Below are 21,364 nucleotides of genomic sequence, written 5' to 3' on the forward strand. Positions count from 1 at the left end.
GGTAGATACTGTTTGACCTCAGGGTCTCAGTGCCTCAGCCCTAGTGCAGCAAGTCCCCCGTTGATCAACTGCTCTTGGATTGGGTACGGTCAGGTCGCGCCAAGTTTTGATAAGCTCCTTTTGATGTATCTGCATGATATCAACTCCAATAGTATTCAGACTATTGACAAGAATCCTCATCTAGCTCGAGACGTTTGCCGATCTTCGGCCTTGCGTCCGCAATGGGTATAGGGTCAAGATTTAATTCAGGGGGTCACGCCTTCGAGGGGTTTCGACTACTAGGTGAAAAAAAGACATGGCACAGAGAGAGACTAAAGTAAGAGTACTTGCACACCTACGAGACGAAAGGAGAACCTATCGACCGTCTTTTATTATTTTTTTTTTAACTTGGAACTTCCCGGGCCGCTCCATGTGTAGCAATCAACAAGTGTTGTAGTATTGTACAGTACATGTACCCATGCATATGATATCTTTTACAATTTAACAGCCATCTGCACGTCCAACAGTATTCTGTCCAAACTTCAAAGTATGTCAAGATGGTCAGTCTTACGTCTCTCCATCCGCGTGTTCTCCTGTGTGCGTGTCCACCCTCGATCCTCCGACCGGTCCAGAATCAAAGGAATCCACCGGACGGGACAGGATCCCCTTTTATCGGTCGAGCTTTACCCAGCTGGGCCTCTACCGAGTTGGTTGGGCGCATTTAGTCTCAAGACAATTTCCTCGAAAGTCGGTCTAGTCTCTTGAGAAGTCGGAGTCGTTGCAAGCCGCATTCTGATGTACCTCGAAACTGAAATAGTACGATAATGTTGTCAAACTGTCGCCCGGTGGAAAGGATCCGCTTCTGGGAGTTCCGAGTCTAGACAGTCCGTACATAGTTCGTTCTCCACTCCACCGTGTTTGAGCGGCTCTGATGGATGCAGACCGGGGCAGAGCAGCACTTGGGAATGCTTCATTCTGCCAAATTATCTCGAGGTGTGTCATGGGATTCTAACTTAGTGTGTCGTACCACAGTGAAAAGCTCGCGTCAATTACATCCCTTTTGGTGTGCCGTCTCCTATTCCTGTGCAGGATTCGTTACAGTATGCAATGATCGGCATAGAGCTCAAACAGTGAATTTCTTGATGCAGCCAAGTAGTTACATGGATTGTGGCTCGACCTCCTTTATCCCGTCGATGCATATCTCTGCCATAGCGTCAAGTGAGGTCTCCAGGTGGGCATCTTCCTATGTCTACTGGCACTGGGAGTACCATGCATTGGTAACCTTGCAGCTGCCCGAGGCACAGCACGAAGGACCGTTCCAGCCCTGGCCACCACACTGACCCCAGAGCGGAGAGCAGCTCCCACTACCACCAGAGGTAGGGCCTGACGACGCGCTCGAAGTGGTAGCTGTACCAGAGCCCGAGCCCGAGCCCGAACCTGAACCTGAGCCCGAGTCCGAGCCCGAGCCACTAGCAGCCTCGGAGACGGTGATCGAGGCAGAGCCGCTGCTGCCATAGCCTTCGGTGGAGACGATCTGATAAGCAGCGCTGCTCAGAGGGTTGTGGGTCATGCCCTGAGACTGGTAGTAGTTGTAGTGGTTGGCCGTGGTCACCGTACCGGAGGAACGCTTGTTCTTACGAACAGACCAGTTCTGGAGGTAGTTGTTGCCCCGGTCGACCAGGCAGACTTCGTAGTCACTTCCGTCACTGTGCAGTGTACCCTTGCTTTTGCCGCCAGAACAAGGGTTGTAGCTGCCGTAGTCCTCGAGGATCTATCATGGAGGGGTCAGATGGCGGCCACACAGCATTGCGTCGGTCCACAGACAGAGAGGGGTGAGGGGGAAGCCTACATAGTTCTCGCCTTGGCCGGACCAAGTGTAGACGGCAAGGTAGAAGTTACCCGCGCAGTTCACAGTGCCGGAGAAGTTGATGGTCCTGGGCTCAGCCTTTGACCAGCCCTTACCAGCAGTGAAATCACCGACATTCTGCCAGTTGACAGAGTATGAGCCGGCCGCGCCGTTCGTGTAGGTTGTAGTGCCACTGGAGCCATCGTCCCCTTCACGATCAATTAGGGCCCGAGTCTTTTACACCGGAAGGAGTGGGACCGATGCTGGCATTGCACTTACAGAACTGGTAGAAGAAGCCGTTGTTGGTTCCCTGCCCGTTGGGAGTATTGCGCTTAGCAATCGCATCGGGCGCCGCTGCAGGGCTGGCGAGGACGCCGGCCGTCACCGCCGCAGCAACGAAAGCCGTGGTGAAAGAGAGCATGATGGCTGAAATCGATGTTTTATTCAAAGGAACGATGTGGTTCGAATGTGTCGAGTAGTCTGAGCTCTGAACCAAAAAAACAAAAACAGTCGTATATGCCTGAGACACATCAGAACATCGAGACCAAACCCATCTTATATGCTGATTTTCTTGGCCTTCACTGCTAAGCCCTTGGCTAGTGCTTACACGATCGGGACAAGCAAATAGCCTTAAATTGAGCCCATTAACCCGAATGCCTGCATGTCTGTCTTTGAAACAGCAGTCGAAACAAGAAAACCGCCATCAATCTTACTAAGATCATTGATCCTGTCCCTTCTGTGGCCTCTGAAACAGCCTAAAGAACCCTGAAAGGTGGGGTCCCCCACCGGGCTTCTGCAGGGCTTCCATCTCATCTCACCTGTCCATCAAACTCCATACGATCCAGGGAGTGATGGGCCTCCTGCGTGTCCTGAAGAGCCGAAAATACCTCTCCAAGCATCAAACCCTCGGGTCACCCGCCACGGATGTGGAACCCGAAAAGCTTGTACACGGACAATTGCCAAATGCGGACCGAGGATCCGCACAAGATCAGAATGATCCCTGAGTGAATAGTACGTGTTATTCTTTGCGCACCGCAAATTATTGTACACTCCAGTTGTCATGTCCCCGATGCCTGAAGACTCCACATCAGTCCTGAACATGGCACTGATCCGCCCCGGCGGCACACATCGCATGCCCGTGGTGTGTACAACGCGGAGAAAAGGCCGTTCTGGTGGTCCGTCTATTTGACACCGGATATAAACACCCTCCTCCCGAAGAATACCTAGGCAGTAAGAACCCAACGATTTCCATATGAGAAAAGAAACAAGCTTTCTTCCATTCTGATCCTGAATAGCACCCGAGAGCGTTGGATTCTCCAGGTTTGCAAAGGATCGGGAATCAAGTGTCAGGGTTGTTTCATAAAAATGTCCAGTCTCACTACACTCGCATCCCCGCATCAGCTTAAGACTTTTCTTCTCGCACTCAACTGACCAGTCCCCTCCGGCCAAGGCTCGATTGAGTCTTTGCCTTTCAAGTAATCAGAACAGGGAAACAGAGGAAACAAAAAGAAAGAAAGAAAAGGCTCAAAGCCCCTGAGCATCCCATATATCACCCGCGATTGCCTCGAGGAGTGAAATCGGGATCACCGGATTTGCCTCAGTTGGATTCGGTGGACGACACATTATCTCCTCAATCGTGATCGTTAAAGGCGACGTACTTGGGACTGTAGTGACAGGTTGACCGGCGCCACCTGGTAGCCGGGTGACTTTGATCGACTGCCGAGTATGTGGCCGGTATTGGCGTCGACCGTTGCGCATGTATATAGGCGGCTGCTCGAGCACCACGGATTCGAATATGACCTCGGCGATAGTGCGATTAATCGAGATGAGAATCACTATGTTGACTTCGCCCTGAGAGTTGGCTAGCCACCAGGTAGCGTCCGCTCGTAATTTTTTTCTCGATTCTGATACTCCAACTTCGAGGACAACCGATGGCCAAGTTCGGCTCCGACCGGGGGGAATAGACTTTGGGAACCATGATCCGTCTGGCTCTTTAGAGGATTGTGTACCTTCAACCCTTCCTGATACTCCATTAACAACAAGTAACACTATTCCAGCCGCCTCAAGAGAAAGGGTCAAAAAAGTCTGAAATTGCCCGACGGCACGCTCGTGAGGTACCCCTGGTACTGTAATAAGTAAATACCGATTTCCTGCGTCGTACAGTTGTCGGCAACCCTTTGAGAGCTTCAGCTCTGCGATCTCTGGTGGTACGTTGGTGAACTTCGCGTACGTAGTCACTAGGCCAGGCCTAGCGCGAAGTTGGTTGAGTATGGCTCGCATTGCTCGGGCTGATGACCCAATCGCTTCTTTCTGACAAACAACATCAAAGTTGTCAAATTCGGGATCAAAGCCGTCAAAGTTAGGGCTTGTCATGGCGGAATCGACCTTTGCGATGGCAACCAGTCGAGAGGTGTCAAGGATTGCAAGCTCCGAGGTGTTGCTTGCGGCCATTTTGAGCTGATCTTGCCCCGTCAGTCCTGGTCAGACCAATGATCTTTCGTCAGTCATTGGTCACGGAGTCATACTTACTTCAGACGTCAAAAATCTTTTCTTGCTCAACAATGAAATTTCTGACAGGCAACAGACGAGATCATGCAGAGTCGAAAAAACATTGAAGCAGAATGGGGACGAAAGCATCGAGAAAGATCGAGGACGAGGACATGGAAAGGAAGGAGCGACTTACCCAATTTGAAGGCGGCGCTTCAGGGCACACCTCCAGCACCTCGCGTCTTCTGCCTCAGCTCTTGAGGTATACCTTAACTCTGAAACCTTCACTTGGATTTCTCAACTCTTGTTGATAGAAGAGGCACATGAAAATCCACATTTATTGATATGCTTCAGGAAATAGGTATCCAGGTCGTCGCATTGCGGGTTGAGGAACTCGACTCCCATGATGCTGGGAGTAGATTGAAGTTCTGCGCTTACCTTTGATGCAATTCTATTTGCCTGATCTGGATATTGGCCCTGGGCTTTGTGCCCGTGACGGACTATTCGGATTCCTACTCGTCCTTGTGCCGTCTGGGCTGTCATTGTCACTGAAGGCAGCAGCAGTAGGTCATTGGCAGAGGGTCAGGCATGACGATACTCTGTTGGCCCATCGAGCTCGGGGTTGGTCTCTCTCCCGCGGTCGAGATACCGAGTCCAGATCATTTTGTCTTTCTTCTAGTAGACATCTGAAAAGGTCCGGTCGGATCTAAATCAGACCTTCCACTGAAGAAGAAGACACCCGTCTCCTTTTTTCTTTCTTTCTTTCTTTCTGTTTTCGTTTTCTTTTTCTTTTCCATCTCTCTTTCGGTGGCCCTGTCGGAGTCTCGTCTCTGTGTTCTTCTTCCATGCTCCACTTCCTTTTTATCCTTTCCCCTTTTTGCTCTTTTCACTTGTCCCCCCTCTCCGCTCCGCTCCCTCAGCCTTCAGTCGCTGATCGATGATCCTCACTCTCCCTCACTTTTCCCGTGACAACATTTGATCCTGCACCATTGCCGTCTCAAGCTTGCGGTCCCTACTTCTCAAACAAGCCAGACGGGACCTGTCTTTTTGGCAGCTGGTGTCTGTTCCAGCATCATAGTTCTCACGAATCAGGTTCCCCACCGATCAGTGCCGAGACCGAAACGGAACCTGCGCCCCGTGACTGGAGTGCCCACTTTCAGTTGACGGCCGACGCAGATTTGACGGCCACTTCCTTTCCTCGCCCGTGGATTGCTGGTGAAGCTCCCGCACCACAACGACGACTCTACCACTGAATCTCGGGCTGGGAACGATCACACCCCTCGGTAGTTGAGCGGGAGCACGATCGATAAGGTCAAGCGGCAGACAAGCATCAGACTATCCATGTCCACGCGACGCGCTTCTTCACGTCACTTTGTCCAAGCAACCAACATAGTGGCTCACTAGCCTGCTGGCGAGTTGCACCTCCAACGGTCACCTTGATCCCCACCACAGCGGCGCCCCCCCTGCAGGGTACTCTTCATTTCACAGTTCCCGGTCTTCTTGGTCCTTTTCCCTCTCCCCACTGTGGGCTGTCCAACCCCCCCTTTAGCAGTTAGCACCTGGTGTCATCTACGGCTTCTCAACGAGAAAAGGGAGGGCGAAGTCAATACATCGGTGACTAGCAACCGCTCGTTTGCTCATCCTTTGGCACCCACTGTCCCCTCGGACGGGCCTACAGGCGAGACACTGGTATGGAGTGAGTGGGACGCACTGCTCTCGAAATTTCTCACCTGGATCGGAAGCAGATCTAGCTTCTCTCTTTTGCTGTGTCACCACTGCTTCACTAGATAGGGATCCAGCTGGACTGGCATTTCCCTCCGTCGCTCTTTGCAATCACTAGATAACCTTCTCCGAATCGAGTTGGGATGGCGGGTATAGCCACTGCGTATTCGACCGAGGCGCTGACCCCATCTGGAGGGCTCGATCACGAAAAATGGGAATTTGCGGTGCCGCTTGGAAATGAGGTATGTTCGACATCTCCGAATCCCGCAATGCTGTTCATCTGCAGATCTCGCTCGGGGGAGGGAGACCACAGTCGGTCTCCACCGGTCATGGAGATTCACAGCGAACGAGATACACAAAATTTTGAAAAAAAAAAAACAATGGTGCTGGTTGGAACCCGCCCGCTGACAAGCATTCTTCGGTCCCTTTCCGCAGGAGACTCAACATTCCACGAGACCTCGACATTCTCACGATTCAAACCCCGCCCGGGCGAGATCGACCAAACAACGTAATTCACATGGCTCCCGAAGCTCCTCTGTCTCCCGCACGCTGCAGTCGCATGGCCGACGCGATCACAGTGTACATCGACATGGAAATGACCTGGCCGGTGCCCCTGGAGCGGAAGCGATCGCATATCGTGACGTTGAGATCTCGGATCCCCAGGATGGATATGGAGCACCGGAAGAGATCAGCGAAAATTGGATTCATCGAGACAAATTGGCGAAGATTGAGAGCGAGGAGCTTCAGCAGGCGGCAATTCTCTTCCACCGGCGGATGAGGGCTGGAAGCAAGTCCAGCGCCGGGCCAGGCAAGGGCCACGATGCTCATCATGTGGGCAACGCGTACGGCTCCACGACGCAGCCCACATCGCCCGCGGCAGAGCGCTCGGAGCCCTGGCCGGAGCTTCACGAGGATCGCGGAAGACCCATTGAGATGGACGATGGCCCTAACGACGAGCGGAAAAAGTGGGATCTGCGTCGCCCGGAAGAGATCGCTTCTCATGAGACTACGCCAAGTCTGTACAGCAACCCAGGTCTACGGAAGAGCTCGTCGAGGATTCCCATCTCGACCGCGAGTCCTGTCCCGATCGGTCGCCGGAGCCGTGCGACCACGGGTGAGCTTGACGACGACGAGTGGGGTCGTGGCCGCCGCGCAAGTGAGCCCATGATGGTTGAGCCGGACACATCGACCCCATCGCCCGGGAGTCGTCCCGTCAGCCGTGGCTTCAGCACGACCCAGAATACCCCGGCCAAGAAGACGCCCGCGAAGGGGACTAGCACAACCAGATCGAACAGCCGCAAGACCTCTGCGCCTGCCGGCAACAGGAAACCGTCTAGCGCGAGGTCACGGACTGTCTCCGGCAACACTTCCCAGCGACCTGTGACTCGTGGAGGAGAAGCCCGGCCTCCCAACACGATCAACCGCCCCGAAGGCGATCCCCCATGGTTGGCAACCATGTACAAGCCCGATCCTCGTTTACCGCCAGACCAGCAAATGCTGCCGACGATCGCCCGGAAGATGCAGCAAGAGCAATGGGAAAAGGAAGGTCGTGCACCCACCACGTATGACCGTCACTTTGCCCCACTTGCTGTTCATGCCGACGAGCAGCCTCGTGTCCCCGCCAAGGTGGAGGAACCGGCGCCTGAAGAGAAGCCAGAAGACAAGGTGGAGGAGCCAGCACGATCGATCAAGAGCCCCGAGCCACCCCGGCCCAACACGAGCACCGGCTATAGCACAATGCCAAAGGTGCAGGACACCCCGCAAGTGGGCCTCACGCCCAATCCCAACTGGAATCCACCCGTGGTGACTGCCCAGCAGCCTCTGAAGAAAGAAAAAGGTTGCGGGTGTTGCATTGTTATGTAGACATCTGGAACCCCCACCCCCCCTTCGACTCATATTCTCCTTTCCAGATCCTTTTTCTGGGTCCCATCATTCTCATCATCTGACCGATCTCGACCGCATTTGCTTGCATCTTTCTTTGGCTCTTCTTTTTGATGTTATTTTTCAATCACATCATAGGCCTTGCGCACTTTTTTTTGTTTCTGTCACCAGGAGTTTGATCAATATTTTTATTTCTGATCCTGTTCAAGTTTTGCATCGGTTCTCCTGGCCATCCGTCCGTCTTTCCTCGGTGTTTCCTATGAAGGTGGAGTTCAGGCGGAGATTTTTTCATTGCTCAACACACCATTCGACCCTCGACCAATTTCACTGACTATGGGCTGTCTCGTCCCTCTTTCCGGAATCAAAGTTCTTCACTTCCGTTTCTCTTTGCACTTGCATTCTTGCTCCATGCGATATCAGCGAGACCTATTGTTCCCTTTTCTGCCGTGATTATGCTTCCGACAAGATGGATTACAAACCTGCGAAGGTCTCACACTGCCAACTCGGGTAGACCGCGTCACCGGTCTGCATCATCATCATCATCATCATCATCAATTCCCTAATAAACATTGCTTTCCTTCTTCTTCAACCTTCTCTTCGAAATAACACAATTCTTGAATTCCACGGGCATCCTCTTCCTTGACCCTGTCCCTTTTCTCCGTCCTTGCGTACGGCGCCGACTTTGGGCGTCCAACCGTTCACTGACTTCTCTTGCTATATTCCCACGCCTTCCTGCCCGCGTTTTTGCGACGTTACTCTTTCTGGCTTTGCTTGAAGACCCCACTCAGCCTCTATATCTCTTTTATTTAGTTGCATGTTGATATTCGGAGTCGGAGCACTCGGGACGGAAAAACATACACTTGATACATTCAGTTGATTATTTGTTTGCATCGTGTAAGCCACTGCCATTGTTGGTAGTTCGACGTTACAGATACATCTCTCCTGTCACAAGCGATCATCTTTTACAGCATTTGGATATTTCTGGGGTTCAAAATGGTGAACCATAGGGGACTCGTAAGAGCATCAATCCCCCCATGGAAGTATTCACGAAGGATGGACTTTGGGGTCTCGGTCCATTCCGATTGCCGTCTGGCCCCTCTCGCTCTAGCGGCCGAGGGCCGTGACTGCTGACAAATGAGCCCCATCCAGATCGGAGTTACGTAATCCGTTCTGACATCACAGCCACCTGATCCGCAGTCACGCACCCGCACCCGCAGCCGAGCTCGATCGCGCAATCAGTCTTCGTCTTCTGCCACGTTCGAAAGGACCCTCTGTCATCTTCAATCCCTTCTCTCTTTCTCTCCCTTCTCTACCCCAATATAAGCTATATAAAGAAACCAACTTGCTCGGTTTCTTTTCGTTTCCACTTGCCCACCATTTCCTTCATCTTTCAGCGTCTCTTCGGCTCTTTCGCCGGCCCCTCTCCTGCCGCCATGTCCGCCGCCAAAGCCAAGGCTCAAAGCCTCATCAACGAGAACGGCGTCGTCGTCTTCTCCAAGTCCTACTGCCCTTACTGCAAGTCCAGCAAGGATCTCCTGAACAAGCTCGGTGCCAAGTACAAGCTGCTCGAGCTCGACGAGCTGGGTGAGTGATCTGGCCGCCTTTTTCTTCCCCCTCCCCGTTCCCCTCACACCGGTGCCTGTACCTCGTGTGCTTTGTGGCTCTTTCTTCTTCCCCTCTTTCAATTCCCGCTTCGACTCGTGGCGCTGTGCCGGGTGAGATGGCTTCAGTTGGTGGTACCTTGCGCGCATTCGATGGGATGAAATTGAGCTACGTGGTGCTTTTGACAACGAGGACTTGCTCGGATACGGGTCTCTTCTTTTTTCCTATGAACTTTTTTCTTTCATCCTGGCGATCAAAGGCTAATGAATCGTGCTTGTTTGCAAAATCACAGATGACGGCGCTGCTATCCAGAGTGCTCTCCAGGAGATTTCCGAACAGCGCACCGTGCCCAACATCTTCATCAAGCAGAAGCACATTGGTGGCAACTCGGACCTTCAGGCCATTTCTGCTACGCTGCCCCAGCTGCTGAAGGATGCTGGTGCTCTCTAAGGGCAGGGCGCCTCTTATGTGTATTAGAATATTGATCCTATAATGAGAAAGATCTTTTGAATTCATTTGTTCCCTTTTTTCCCCTCCCTCTCTCTCCTCCCCCTCGTTAGTCTCGTTTGAATACCCGCCCACAACTCTGATTACGTGGAGTGGATTGTCGAAATCCCAGGGCTGGTCGACAAGTGAGCGACTGGTTATTGAATCTCGGCCTCTTTGAAAATCAATTCTCGAGGTAAAAGATGGAGGTCAATATGAACAGACAATAGTATACAGATAAAAGAAACAACCAGGGAGTTGAGACGAGGTCGCTCATGCAAAGTAGGTAGAGGGTTAAAAGTCAAGGTCAAGGAGGATATCATGGATACCATCGTCCCTCTTCTCTTCCTCATACAACACGTTGCACCACAGTACCCACGGGTCTCTCCACCACCTTCATCAACCCATCTACAATACTGCGTCGCGCACCCTCACTCGACACAGTCTTACCAGCCAGGTAATTCAACCACACCAGTCGGCTGACGCGCTCGTCATTGACCGTCCCATCCCACTGCATCGGCTTGGCAGCCTCGGCTGGAAGAGAGCATCCAATGTACCCTGAGCGCCCCGGAGCAGCACCAGGATCTGGCCCTTGGGCACATTCTTGCGCTGACCGCCACCAAACACGGCCTTGAAGTCGTTCATGGATGTACCGAACTGGGCATCCTGGAACTCACCAGGCGCGGTAGCCCCGGGCAGCGGCTTCTTCTGCTGCGCGCGCGCCGTGATCCCCCGAACCCAGCCGTCGCGCAAATGCATAAAGTCTGTATTCCGGGTGGGCACGATGCGGAAGGCGGTGCGGATCCCGTTCTCCTTGAGGATGGCAGTCCACGCGGCGTCACCGCGCTCGGCGTCGAGAAGGAGATCCTTGAGCTGTTGGCGCTCGGGAGGAACAAGAGAAGTCGCGGCATCGACGCCAACGCCCGAGATGGCATGGGTATCGTCCGTGGGCGGGTGAACCGCGGTGTTGATCAGGCGTCGTTGCAGCTCGGTGATGTCGGCCTTGGCCACGTAGAGACCCACGACGTAGACTTGGATAGAGAGGAAGGAGACGGTGCGAATACCGAGGCCGAGGAGTTGATACTCATCTCCTCCGGCAGTGGAGAGGTCGTCGCCCGAGGACTTGCTCTCGAGCTCAGAGCTAGCGGGCAGGCGAATCGTCGTGGGGAAGTAGGGAATCGTACTCGTGCCAGTCTCCACCTGCTCGACATTATCCTGACCATCTAGTGAGAGCACAGGGGGCCCACCCGTGCTGGGAAACCCGGACGGACCATCCATCTTCAACGAGCCATTCGATGCTCGCAATGTCTGTGCCTTGTCTGCGTCGGATGACTGATTCTCCAAGGCATTCAGTCCGAACACATCGAACTTGATGGTGGCATACATGGCCGCACCGGACGCAACGATACCAACTGCCGAGAGCATCATTGAGTTTTTGGTCTTTGCATGGTCCTGCTCCATCTTGGGTCGCCCGGCCGCGCGGAGGGGGTTGATGCTCGCATTGTTCGGGGATCGAAGAGAGCCCTTGGTAGAGAATGACCGAGGAGTGTTATGACCCTGCGCAAGACGCTGACGGGCGAGGCATTGGTATACCCGCCAGGGATTGGCTCGAATGTGAGATGACATGATTGTGAGAGAATATGATGCGTCTGTGTTCAATCTGCAAGCGGAGCGACGGAGGCTCATGAGCGGCTTCGGTCGGAGTCGGGGTCGACCTGCTGCAGTGTGGGGTACCACGTGATATTCGCCGAACTATGGCTTTGCGCGATGAATTGACATTAATTTTCTGCTCGAATTTTTTTTTGGATATAAAATTAAGACAAGATTTTTTTTTCTCAAACATATTCAGCGACTTGTTGATAGTCATTTTTGTGGTTTGAGAGGCTAACAAAATGTCCAATTCCACCGGCGTCTACCGATGTTGGAAAAAAAAAGGCATCAGACTCAAGAGTCCAGGTCCGAAGATGCAGCCGTAGCCTGGCAGTCATTGGCGGCCGGCATAAACAGTTGCAGGGCGGTTCAGCAAATGGTGGGCACTGAGCGGAGTTTTCGATTCGATGGTCGAAGGCTGAGCCACGTACATGACAAGCTTAGTTGCACGGAGTCTTTCGCAAAATACTCCGTGTGATTTGCACAAGCATTTACTACAAGGGAAAATTGGAAATGCGAACAGTTCTGAGTGTCACACGGATTATTTTGGACTGTTGTCCGACACGCGGATCCTTCCCTCCCAAGTCTACATAGAATCTTGTCCTCGCGCATTCAAAAAGCAGATTCTCCTTCGAGACATCCAGCTCCTCCAAAAGTGCGACAGAGTCGACTATCCGCGAGTTTCGTTCTGTGACGAATCATGCCAATTCGAGGAAAAGACGAGCGGAAGGAAGAAAAAAAAAAAGCAAAACTCCATTTAGAAGAGGAAAAGGATATTTTCATTTTTCATTCATCGCAATGCACCTGGGGTCAGAAACATTGATCCTGAGAATGGTATGTTGGATCCTCCCTTAGTCTGTGGGAGTCCCTTCAATACACCCGCGCCGTTAAACCGTCATTGCAATATGAACTTCAAACCCGCACACACAAGACACCGCTTAAGCCGACTTGTTCTTGCGAGCCTCACGGCCCTTGGCCTTGCGGGCCAGGATCTCCTCACGGTCCTTGTCGAGCTTGAGCTTGCTGATAACGACGTTGGAGGGGTGGATGGGGATGGGGACGGATTGGCCGTTGGTCTTCTCGCGGACGACACGCTATAAAAAAAGGAGAAAAAAAAAGTTAGTGGCTGCGTTCTCGCAAGATTGACGATTCAAAGATGGAGCGCGGAGCAAAAATGTACCTCAACGTGGACGCAGAACTTCAGACGGTAAACGCTGGTGATGCGACCCTCACGACCCTTGTTGGTACCGGTGACAATGGTGACTATGAAGAGATATCTTAGCGTGTGCGCTCGTTGCGAAGATTGGAAGTTGGTTTTTTTTCGAATTCTTACCCTCATCGTCCTTGCGGATGGGGATGGAGCGGACCTATTGTGAGCGAGGTTAGTTTCGCAGATCCATTTCCCTGATATTTCTGGTGCCCTGCTCGTCCGATTTGCTTCCATTTCGAGTCCCGGAAAAAGAAAAACAGGAGCAAATTCGTGCCGCATTCGGGTCCATGAAATTCCATGCGATTCGAGTTGTTTCAACGTACACCGTACTTGGCCCGGAGCTCAGCGGACAGAGGAGCACTCATGAGAATGCGGCGCTCTGAGGAGGGGGCCTGGAAGTAAGCCTTGCGGCTCTTGGAGCGGGAGGAAGCCAGTGCTGCAGACGTTCATCAGTACATTTTGTGTGTGGTTTGTGGGTGTCGATATTCGGTGATGCGTTGCGACTGGGATTGAGGCGAGTGAGACCAGAGAGCGAGGATTTACGCACCGGTGTTGCGGACAGCCATCTTGACGGAGCGACCTGGGTGGTGTCGTGAATGGCTTCAAGGGCACGGGTTGTCGTTAGTCGGGGATGAAGGTCACTTCTGTGAGGTGAAAATTGAACGCGGGTGGGTTGTGCGTCACATGACACGCCGCTTACCTGGGTAGGGCTCGTGCGAAGGCGTCCATTGGCTGGGCGGGATGACTAAGGATACCCGGTCTTTTCACCATGCGCTATGCCTTTTTGAGTGGAGCCCGAAGTATGGAGCATAACCTCATTTCGTAGGCGTTTACTCTCTTCGCTCTGCGTCAAAGACATATTGGTTTCCGAGAAACCCAAGTACTCGCTTTCCTGGCCTCAAGTTTTCGGCTAGTCAAGTCAGTGGCCGCTACAACTATGATGGCTCATCGATCAGACTTCGATTGATGTTCTTCGGAATTTGATCAAGTCCCTCACAGGGACTCTGTTCGCGTCGAGTTCCCTTTCACTCTAAAGCGCGCATCCTAGGAGACTATCGCTGCAGCTAAATTCAGCATTCGCTTTCAAAAACCTCAAGTCTCCCAAGAGCTTCTGGGGATGAATCTTATTTTCAGAACAGATTGCGTGCCAATTGATGAACTGCAAGTCCCCATGAAGGACAGGAAAGATTTCAAATAGGTTGAGAGCCCCATCATTCAATGCAAGCCCATATACTACGGTCTCTTATATCCATACTGGCGGCTGTCAACAATCCGCTATAAATACGGCCGCTATCTGGGGAGTCGCAATGCATCTTTCGAAATCTTTCTTTTGATATCTCCATCCAGACTCAACCGCTTGGTCAGGCGTTGCACCAAAACATCCCATATCGACATGGATTTGGTCACCGAACAGTAAACTCAAAGGACCCTCCTCGTGTGACATCAAACGATGCGGTGTCGTTCTCGATCTTTAGCCCATTCCGAACACGAGCGCCATTGACGGCAACCGATGGCACCTTGCCCTCTTTGACAAATGGCAAAGTCACAGTTCCATGAGTGCCTACGGGGACTGACAGTTTCACTTTGTAACCGTCTTCCTTCAGCTTCCAAGAAGCCTGGAACTTTCCAAGGGACGTAGAGAATCCCGCCTCAGCATGTTTCAGATCCGCAAACTGCGGTGCAAGACTCCAGGTGCTGCCTAGTGGTGAACTTATCGAAAGACCGACGATGTAGTTGGTCAACGCAGACGTTGGTCCGGAAGACCAGCCGTGCGCATGCGAGACGTAAGACGTGTCATAGTTGTACCCGCGACTGCTTCTGTATCCAAAGGTCCCGTTTGCGAGATACCCCTCAATGACGGTGCTTTGGGTGCCGTTGGGGTGGTTGATGTACCAACCCCAGCTGCGACGGATGAGGTCGAGGGCCCGGAACGGCTGACGAACCTCAAAGTGGCTCTGGATCTCGAATGATGAAATAAAAGAGACGATGTTCTCTGGGAGCTCGGGTGCAACAGCACCGATCGGGGTCCAATTGAGAAGTAGGTTGTCAGAAATACGGGCAGCGCGATCCGAGGCCACAACTCCAAAGAGAATGGCCATACTGTTGGCATCTTGGGGGTAAAGTGTGGTGTCTGTCGCATTGTCTTTGAACGCGCCAAACACATCATCCCAGCAGTAGATGTTGATTGCGGTCTTTAGATCCTTGGCTCTTGAAGTCCACGTGCTGCTGGTATTAGTTTCGCCCATCCAGGTGGCCAAGGATGCTCCTGTCTGTAGTGTATGGTAGAGACTGTGAAACGTTAGCAATATTTCATGAGGAGGGACCCGACAGCGTTTAGTGGTGATTCCAGGGAGACATACATCATTTGAGCTTCGCTGTTGTTGTATCCCTGCTGCCAACGCGCCCAATCACGGAGGCCTGTCACGTTCATGAGGCCGCTTGGATAGGTAACTTTGCCATATATGAACTTCATGGCGGCCAGATACTTTTCCCAGTTTTTCGACAGGAAGACTGTATCGTTTGTGTAAAGCACATAGTTGTAGGTGCCAATCATTGACCACATGTGATACGTGTCTGAGCCTTTTTGACTCAAGGGGGGCCCGGATTCGTCGAAAGCGCCATTCGAAGCCTGCTCCAAATCTTGGTTTGAGTCCTGATTTAACTCGAGCAGAATTAGGTGTGACTGACCTGTGTATCGTACATGATCTGCAGTGCATTCTTCACACTCTCGAGATCTCCCAAACTGACAAATGCGGAGGGCACAGCTATGCCCATATCTCCCGGCCAGACAGCTCGATCTCGCTTGGCACCGTCGACGATGATGGTATCTCCTGGTCCCAGGGTGCCGTTATTTAGCCATCCCAACTTGAGCCCATGCGTCACACGCCCTGTATCAACGGGTACTTCATTCGACTGGAGGGTGTAAGCACCGCTGTACCAGATCCGATTGAGCAGTTCATCGCTGCAATGAAAATAGCCTTGGTAAGCTCGAAGATTGGCCCACGTCGGCTGAAAGCTGATCTCCACGCGGACGTCCTTGAGCTCTACCTCGATCGGACCGTCGGCCAGTAGAAAAAGAGTGAGATACCGGAAACCTCCTCGGAGGTATCGATCTGGCATCGCATACTGGTGATTTCCCGACGAGGAGAAATTCGCGTAGAGTGCACCGTCATGCCACAGGCTGTTGGAAGAATCGGACCACTCGCCAATCCAATTCTTGGCTTCACTGAAAGCGAGACCGATGGCGCCACTGCTCGTCGACTTGAAGTCCAGATGGACAATTCCGCCGACTTCTTTCCCAAAGTCGAAGACCACCAGCGATCCGTTCCCCTGCAACGTGGCCGTCGCAGGTCGATCCCGTCTGGTGGTTGCATTCGTTCTCAGCTCTGCCAAGGTCGACTCTGGGCGCACCGTCCGCGATTTGGGTGCGTAGATGTTCTCTTCCCAGGGGCCACTGAATGCACTCCTAGTCGGTCCGGTACAGGTCACATCCCGCCAACAAGATGCGGCCTCAGTCGCGGAAATTCCAAAACTCATGCCTAGGAGCAGACTAGCCCACTTTATCAAGACCATCTTTGCAGGCTTTGGACGATAGCCTGAAGAGTTACACCTGATGCTCTGGAGGTGTTAGCTGGGGACATTATCTCCATTTTCCACGTGCGGGCCCATCTCTCGGGTTACAATAGCACGAGCTTAGCTCCAAGTGACGCTTGTCAAGATTCCCAAGAGCTAACCGTACTGATGACATCGTGAACGATTGGTGGAAGATCCAACCTCAAGTCCTCAAGGAGGCGTGGCGCTTGGTCAATACCCCAGTGATGATCGGCAACACAAGCAACGTTGTGGCGTTTTCGAACAACCCCGCTCATGGCGACCAGAGGCCGCTTACCTATGAATGAGATGAGTAACCTTAAGACTACGGTGATCGATAGCCCCCGCCTCTACAGTACTTCCAGTATGCTCTGTGATCACTCACTGGCCAGCGACGATTCTTCTGGCGAGCTCTGAGAGCCACCATTATCATGAGAGCTCTCTTGTCTGGGAGAATCGGTATTGAATCTTTCAGGGACACAGCTTCCATCGACAGTAGCTTCAATAAAAGACAGCATGTGCAAGAGTACATGCGCACACGGGTCAAATGGACCAGTCCTGACATGATCAAAGTGGCCTTCTTCCGTCTTGTGGCTTTGGATTATTGGGGCAAAGCTCCACCATGGATGATCTTTCTTGTTCCACCCAATCAAAACTGAGCGTTTCTTCCCCGCGGGCACTGTGCTGGATCAAGATGACTTTCTCTAACTCTCCGCTTTCCTCAAAGACCGTCGACCGATTGGACTTTGTTGGATCGCCCGCGTGGCCGGTTGTTGCATTGAATACCCTATGCTATGCTGTCAGCATGAGATGAATTCTAGTGGACGTTCATGCCAGAGAGTTCTCTCCCGGGACTGATCCCTTCGTATGATAATGTTTCGGTGGTGCAAAGTCGGCTCACATCAACGATCCACGGGAGAGCGTCTGTATATCTATCGCGTGTCAATCTATGAGACAGGGTCGGCCGTGTGTTCCGGTGGCCTTGGCGTGGTCAAGTCTTCCATATTGAAGAAACGGCAACCCAAAGGGGAAACAAAAACCATCTCTCTCACCGAGAGTCTGTCAGCTGGCGTAGTAATCTAACTCTTCCTTGTCTATGAGTGGTGTTTTCCCCCACTCAGGGCGCTTTTTCTCCGCACTTCCGACGTTGTCTGTGGATGAGACCCTGTGGGAGAAGTGCAGGCTCGGCACAAGTCAGACCGAGAAGGGGGCCCTGCAGGAGTATGTCATAATAGTGTTGGCGATCGACAGTCAAAGTATGAGAGATGAGAAGACCACCAAAGCGCTTAACAACGGACGATGCCGCTATTTCTGAATTCGCGCCCTCTCTCCTCCACGAACGAATACTTCTCTAGCTAGCGTCCACCATGAATTGGCTCAATTCCGCCTCGGTGGCCCTTTCATTGATATTGACCCTCTCTGTCGGTCCAACATTGGGAAATACCTGGGACCATGGTCGTCCTGTCTGCACCGTCACGGCGAGGGGCCATCAGAAAGACGATGTTCCCAATATCCTGAAAGCCTTTGAGGCCTGCGGTCACGGCGGTACCGTCGTCTTTCCTGAAGACCAGACCTATTGGATCGCTTCCAGGCTGAATCCGACCGTCAATGATGTGATCATCGAGTGGAGAGGTAAATGGACGGTGAGTGCTCCTCATAATTGGGGGAGAGGTGGAGGAAACCCTTGTCGTTCGGTCCTCCTTTGAAAAATGAGTGCTGACCATGGCTAGTTCTCGGACGACCTGGCCTACTGGCGCAACCACTCCTATCCCATTGCATTTCAAAATCATGCTGCTGGATTCATCATCACGGGGGATCACATTCGTATTGACGGGCATGGGACTGGCGGGATCGACGGCAACGGCAATGCCTGGTATACGGCGGAAAAGGGAGTCACGCAGCCTGGGCGACCGATGCCCTTCGTCTTTTGGAATGTCTCTGAAGTGAGGGTCGACAATTTCTTCATCAAAGACCCGCCTCTCTGGAGCTTGAACATTATGAATGGGACGAATATGCGCTTCAATAATATCGACTGCAATGCCACTGCGGTAGATGCGCCGTACGGCCAGAACTGGGTGCAGAATACGGATGGATTTGGTATGAGAATTACCCCGGCGCATCTCCTTTGCTTTGATATGCTTGTGACTGACCGATGGCCTTTGCTTTCTCTTCACCCTCGGCATGCAGACACCATGGACGCCAAGAATGTTCAGTTGACCAATTTTGTCTATCAAGGCGGCGATGACTGTATCGCGATCAAGCCACGGTCATACAACATTGAGATTCGCAATGTCACCTGTCGCGGTGGGAATGGTATTGCAATTGGCAGTCTCGGACAGTATCTGGAGGATTCCAGCGTTCGGAATGTCCTCGTGGACAATGTCAAGATCATCCGGTACAATAAGGACATGCACAACAGTGCATACATCAAGACCTGGGTTGGGGCCCTCGTTCCTCAAAAATCCTACGAAAGTGCCGGTCTCCCTCGAGGAGGCGGCTGGGGCAGTGTGTCGGAGATTGTCTTCTCCAACTTTGACATCCAAGGGGCCAACTCAGGCCCGGCGATTTCCCAGGATAGTGGCAATAATGGGTCCCTTTCGGGCACGAGCCTCATGAGCATCTCGAACGTGGCCTTTGTCAATTTCACCGGCAACATCGAGACGAGCAAGAGCTGGACTTCTTCCGTGTCGTGCTCGAAAGTGCACCCATGCTTCAATATCGACTTTGATCATGTAGTCTTGTATCCGACCAATTCGACCACTGCCGGAACGGGATCCTGCAAGTATACGGCCGCTGGAGGAGTTTCCGGACTGAGCGGTTGCTGAGTTTCCAGTTTGCGCTGGGTTCAGATCGCTTCCATTCTCTCCTCGGCTGCGCGCGTTGGAACAGTCCCCGTCGAGAGCTTTATTTTTCGGAAATTTGCACCATGGCCAAATCAGGCAAAAGAGTAGAAAAAGTCCCCACACGCATCGCCGTCTTGCCCGTTCCACAAACCGGAAGCTTCTTCCTCTCTGCGGGCGATGATATCACTGTTTTCCCCCCAAGTACATACTGTAGCCATCGTAATTCAATCTTGGAAAAAAAACAACGCCGCTCACTCAATCAAACTGAGAAAATCTCCACCCCTTTCTACATTCATCCATCATGTCTGAAACAGTCCGCCCGGCATTCGCAGACCGTGAACGTCCCTTGCTGAGCTATGGGATCCCCTTCCCAGCGGCAGCAGCCGAGCACGTCACCAAGACCTTTGGCGCCTCGCGAGTCTATGTGATCTGTTCCGGATCGCTGTCACGCAATACTGATGCATTGGGTCGTTTGACGGCAGCCTTAGGCCCAGAGAAAGTAGTCGGTCGCCGTCTCGGAATGCAGAGCCATACATTGTGGTCCGAGGTCTTGCAAATCGTCGAGGAGGCACGAAAGGCGAAGGCGGATCTATTACTGACACTGGGAGCTGGTAGCTTGACGGATGCTGCTAAGATAGTCGCCTTGGTAAGCCTAATTTGGCCATTCTGTACAGTCGAACATCTTGACTTCATCTCTCTCTCTGTGTGTGTGTGTGTGTGTGTGTGTGTGTGTGTGTGTGTGTTTGCCCGGTAACTCAATCGCCTTGCTGAACGCGATCCACGTCTTTGCAGGCCCTGGGCAATCATGTCCAAAATGCTTCCGATCTCGCAACTCTGGCCGAAGGCCCAAGCAAGCGGCCCCAGATTCAACCACCCACGATTCCCATCATTTCAATCCCCACGTCTCTATCCGCAGGTGAATATTCAAATTTCGCAGGTGGAACGGAAGACCGCTCTCATCGAAAGTATAGCTTCCAAGCACCGTCGCGTGGGCCGCAGCTCGTCATTCTGGACCCCGAGCTAGCAGAGACTACACCAGACTCGGTCTGGTTGAGTACGGGAATCCGAGCAGTAGATCACTGTGTGGAAACGCTCTGCGCCACGAAAGGAACGTCGCCCGAGTCCGACAAGTTGGCGGGTCATGCATTGAGTATGCTTGTCCCGGCCTCTTGAAGTGCAGAACGAATCGTCAAGATCGAGATGCTCATCTCCAGTGCTATCTGGGGGCGGCGGAGGCCATGGCTGCGTGTTCCAAAGGATCGGTGCCATTGGGAGCAAGTCATGGTATTGGCCATCAGGTAAGCTGGTCCTGGGTTGCGGGGGCAGAAGCAATTTGATGTTATTCAGCTGACGAGGAGATGAGTAGCTTGGACCATTGGGCGTAGGGCACGGCGAGACGAGTTGTATCTTACTGCCCGCCGTCTGCAAGTACAATGCACGACACAATGCGAATTGCGAACGACAGGCTCGCGTCCGCGATGTCCTTCTGAGCGACCCGGTCGTCACGGAGATCCTACAGCTACATTCTTCGAGCAGTGATACCCTGGATTTGGGCGACATTTTGGACCTCGTGATACGCGAACTAGGCATGCCGCGTTCTTTGACCGACGTGGGCGTGGGCCGTGACAAAGTGGATGGCCTTGCTGAAAACAGCCTACATGATAGGTGGTGTCGGACCAATCCAGTTCCCCTCACGGACAAGTCTCAAGTCTTGGAGATTTTGGATATGGTCTTGTAATGGAAGTGGTTCGCGAGGTCTTGTTCTCTACGCACGTCTAGACACACTTTCAACCTACGCTGCTTCCTACCTCCACCGTGGGGTGCCACACTACTCAGCACCCTCAGTGTTCATGCTTCCAGTCACTCGTTAATCCCCCATTAAATATCTCTCAACCGGTACGTGAGAAGTAGTCGTAAACATGGTTCCCAATAAAGTCTACACGGGTTGAATGAATTGAAGGAAACCGGAACGACCCAATCAGGAAAGGTGTCTCTGATTACTTCGTGACATTTCGCATGGGGGATATGATGGGAAAGCTAGAAGCATGGGGATGGGGATAGGTGGGA

The 21,364-nt window shown here is 52.6% G+C and overlaps 9 protein-coding genes across 9 annotated transcripts; 4 read left to right on the forward strand and 5 right to left on the reverse strand.

The window, feature by feature from the left end:
* Positions 1-1,228: 1,228 nt before the first annotated feature.
* On the reverse strand, positions 1,229-2,246 carry POX_e06720 (Endo-1,4-beta-xylanase B; the record flags this gene model as incomplete). Its single annotated transcript, XM_050115536.1, has 3 exons — positions 1,229-1,750; positions 1,829-2,034; positions 2,105-2,246. The coding sequence occupies 3 exons, from the start codon at positions 2,244-2,246 to the stop codon at positions 1,229-1,231; spliced, it is 870 nt and encodes a 289-aa protein (XP_049967996.1).
* Positions 2,247-3,349: 1,103 nt separating this feature from the next.
* On the reverse strand, positions 3,350-4,276 carry POX_e06721 (uncharacterized protein; the record flags this gene model as incomplete). The annotated part of the gene is made up of 1 exon (XM_050115537.1): positions 3,350-4,276. One exon carries the CDS (start codon positions 4,274-4,276, stop codon positions 3,350-3,352), a length of 927 nt encoding a protein of 308 aa, XP_049967997.1.
* Positions 4,277-6,177: 1,901 nt separating this feature from the next.
* Positions 6,178-7,897, forward strand: POX_e06722 (uncharacterized protein; the record flags this gene model as incomplete). The annotated part of the gene is made up of 2 exons (XM_050115538.1): positions 6,178-6,276; positions 6,470-7,897. 2 exons carry the CDS (start codon positions 6,178-6,180, stop codon positions 7,895-7,897), a joined length of 1,527 nt encoding a protein of 508 aa, XP_049967998.1.
* A 1,451-nt stretch (positions 7,898-9,348) lies between these two features.
* On the forward strand, positions 9,349-9,967 carry POX_e06723 (Glutaredoxin; the record flags this gene model as incomplete). The annotated part of the gene is made up of 2 exons (XM_050115539.1): positions 9,349-9,499; positions 9,810-9,967. 2 exons carry the CDS (start codon positions 9,349-9,351, stop codon positions 9,965-9,967), a joined length of 309 nt encoding a protein of 102 aa, XP_049967999.1.
* Positions 9,968-10,352: 385 nt separating this feature from the next.
* Positions 10,353-11,629, reverse strand: POX_e06724 (uncharacterized protein; the record flags this gene model as incomplete). Its single annotated transcript, XM_050115540.1, has 2 exons — positions 10,353-10,537; positions 10,561-11,629. The coding sequence occupies 2 exons, from the start codon at positions 11,627-11,629 to the stop codon at positions 10,353-10,355; spliced, it is 1,254 nt and encodes a 417-aa protein (XP_049968000.1).
* Positions 11,630-12,591: 962 nt separating this feature from the next.
* Positions 12,592-13,429, reverse strand: POX_e06725 (60S ribosomal protein; the record flags this gene model as incomplete). The annotated part of the gene is made up of 5 exons (XM_050115541.1): positions 12,592-12,747; positions 12,834-12,916; positions 12,987-13,020; positions 13,187-13,299; positions 13,411-13,429. The coding sequence occupies 5 exons, from the start codon at positions 13,427-13,429 to the stop codon at positions 12,592-12,594; spliced, it is 405 nt and encodes a 134-aa protein (XP_049968001.1).
* An 837-nt stretch (positions 13,430-14,266) lies between these two features.
* On the reverse strand, positions 14,267-16,972 carry POX_e06726 (uncharacterized protein; the record flags this gene model as incomplete). Its single annotated transcript, XM_050115542.1, has 5 exons — positions 14,267-15,152; positions 15,224-15,492; positions 15,552-16,481; positions 16,598-16,752; positions 16,840-16,972. 5 exons carry the CDS (start codon positions 16,970-16,972, stop codon positions 14,267-14,269), a joined length of 2,373 nt encoding a protein of 790 aa, XP_049968002.1.
* An 849-nt stretch (positions 16,973-17,821) lies between these two features.
* On the forward strand, positions 17,822-19,279 carry POX_e06727 (putative galacturan 1,4-alpha-galacturonidase C; the record flags this gene model as incomplete). The annotated part of the gene is made up of 2 exons (XM_050115543.1): positions 17,822-18,097; positions 18,185-19,279. The coding sequence occupies 2 exons, from the start codon at positions 17,822-17,824 to the stop codon at positions 19,277-19,279; spliced, it is 1,371 nt and encodes a 456-aa protein (XP_049968003.1).
* Positions 19,280-19,598: 319 nt separating this feature from the next.
* POX_e06728 (Dehydrogenase FUM7) lies at positions 19,599-21,035 on the forward strand (the record flags this gene model as incomplete). Its single annotated transcript, XM_050115544.1, has 4 exons — positions 19,599-19,943; positions 20,090-20,447; positions 20,512-20,595; positions 20,683-21,035. 4 exons carry the CDS (start codon positions 19,599-19,601, stop codon positions 21,033-21,035), a joined length of 1,140 nt encoding a protein of 379 aa, XP_049968004.1.
* Positions 21,036-21,364: the final 329 nt, after the last annotated feature.

Source organism: Penicillium oxalicum, chromosome V (assembly GCF_001723175.1).
Source record: "Penicillium oxalicum strain HP7-1 chromosome V, whole genome shotgun sequence".
Classification (NCBI taxonomy): domain Eukaryota; kingdom Fungi; phylum Ascomycota; class Eurotiomycetes; order Eurotiales; family Aspergillaceae; genus Penicillium; species Penicillium oxalicum.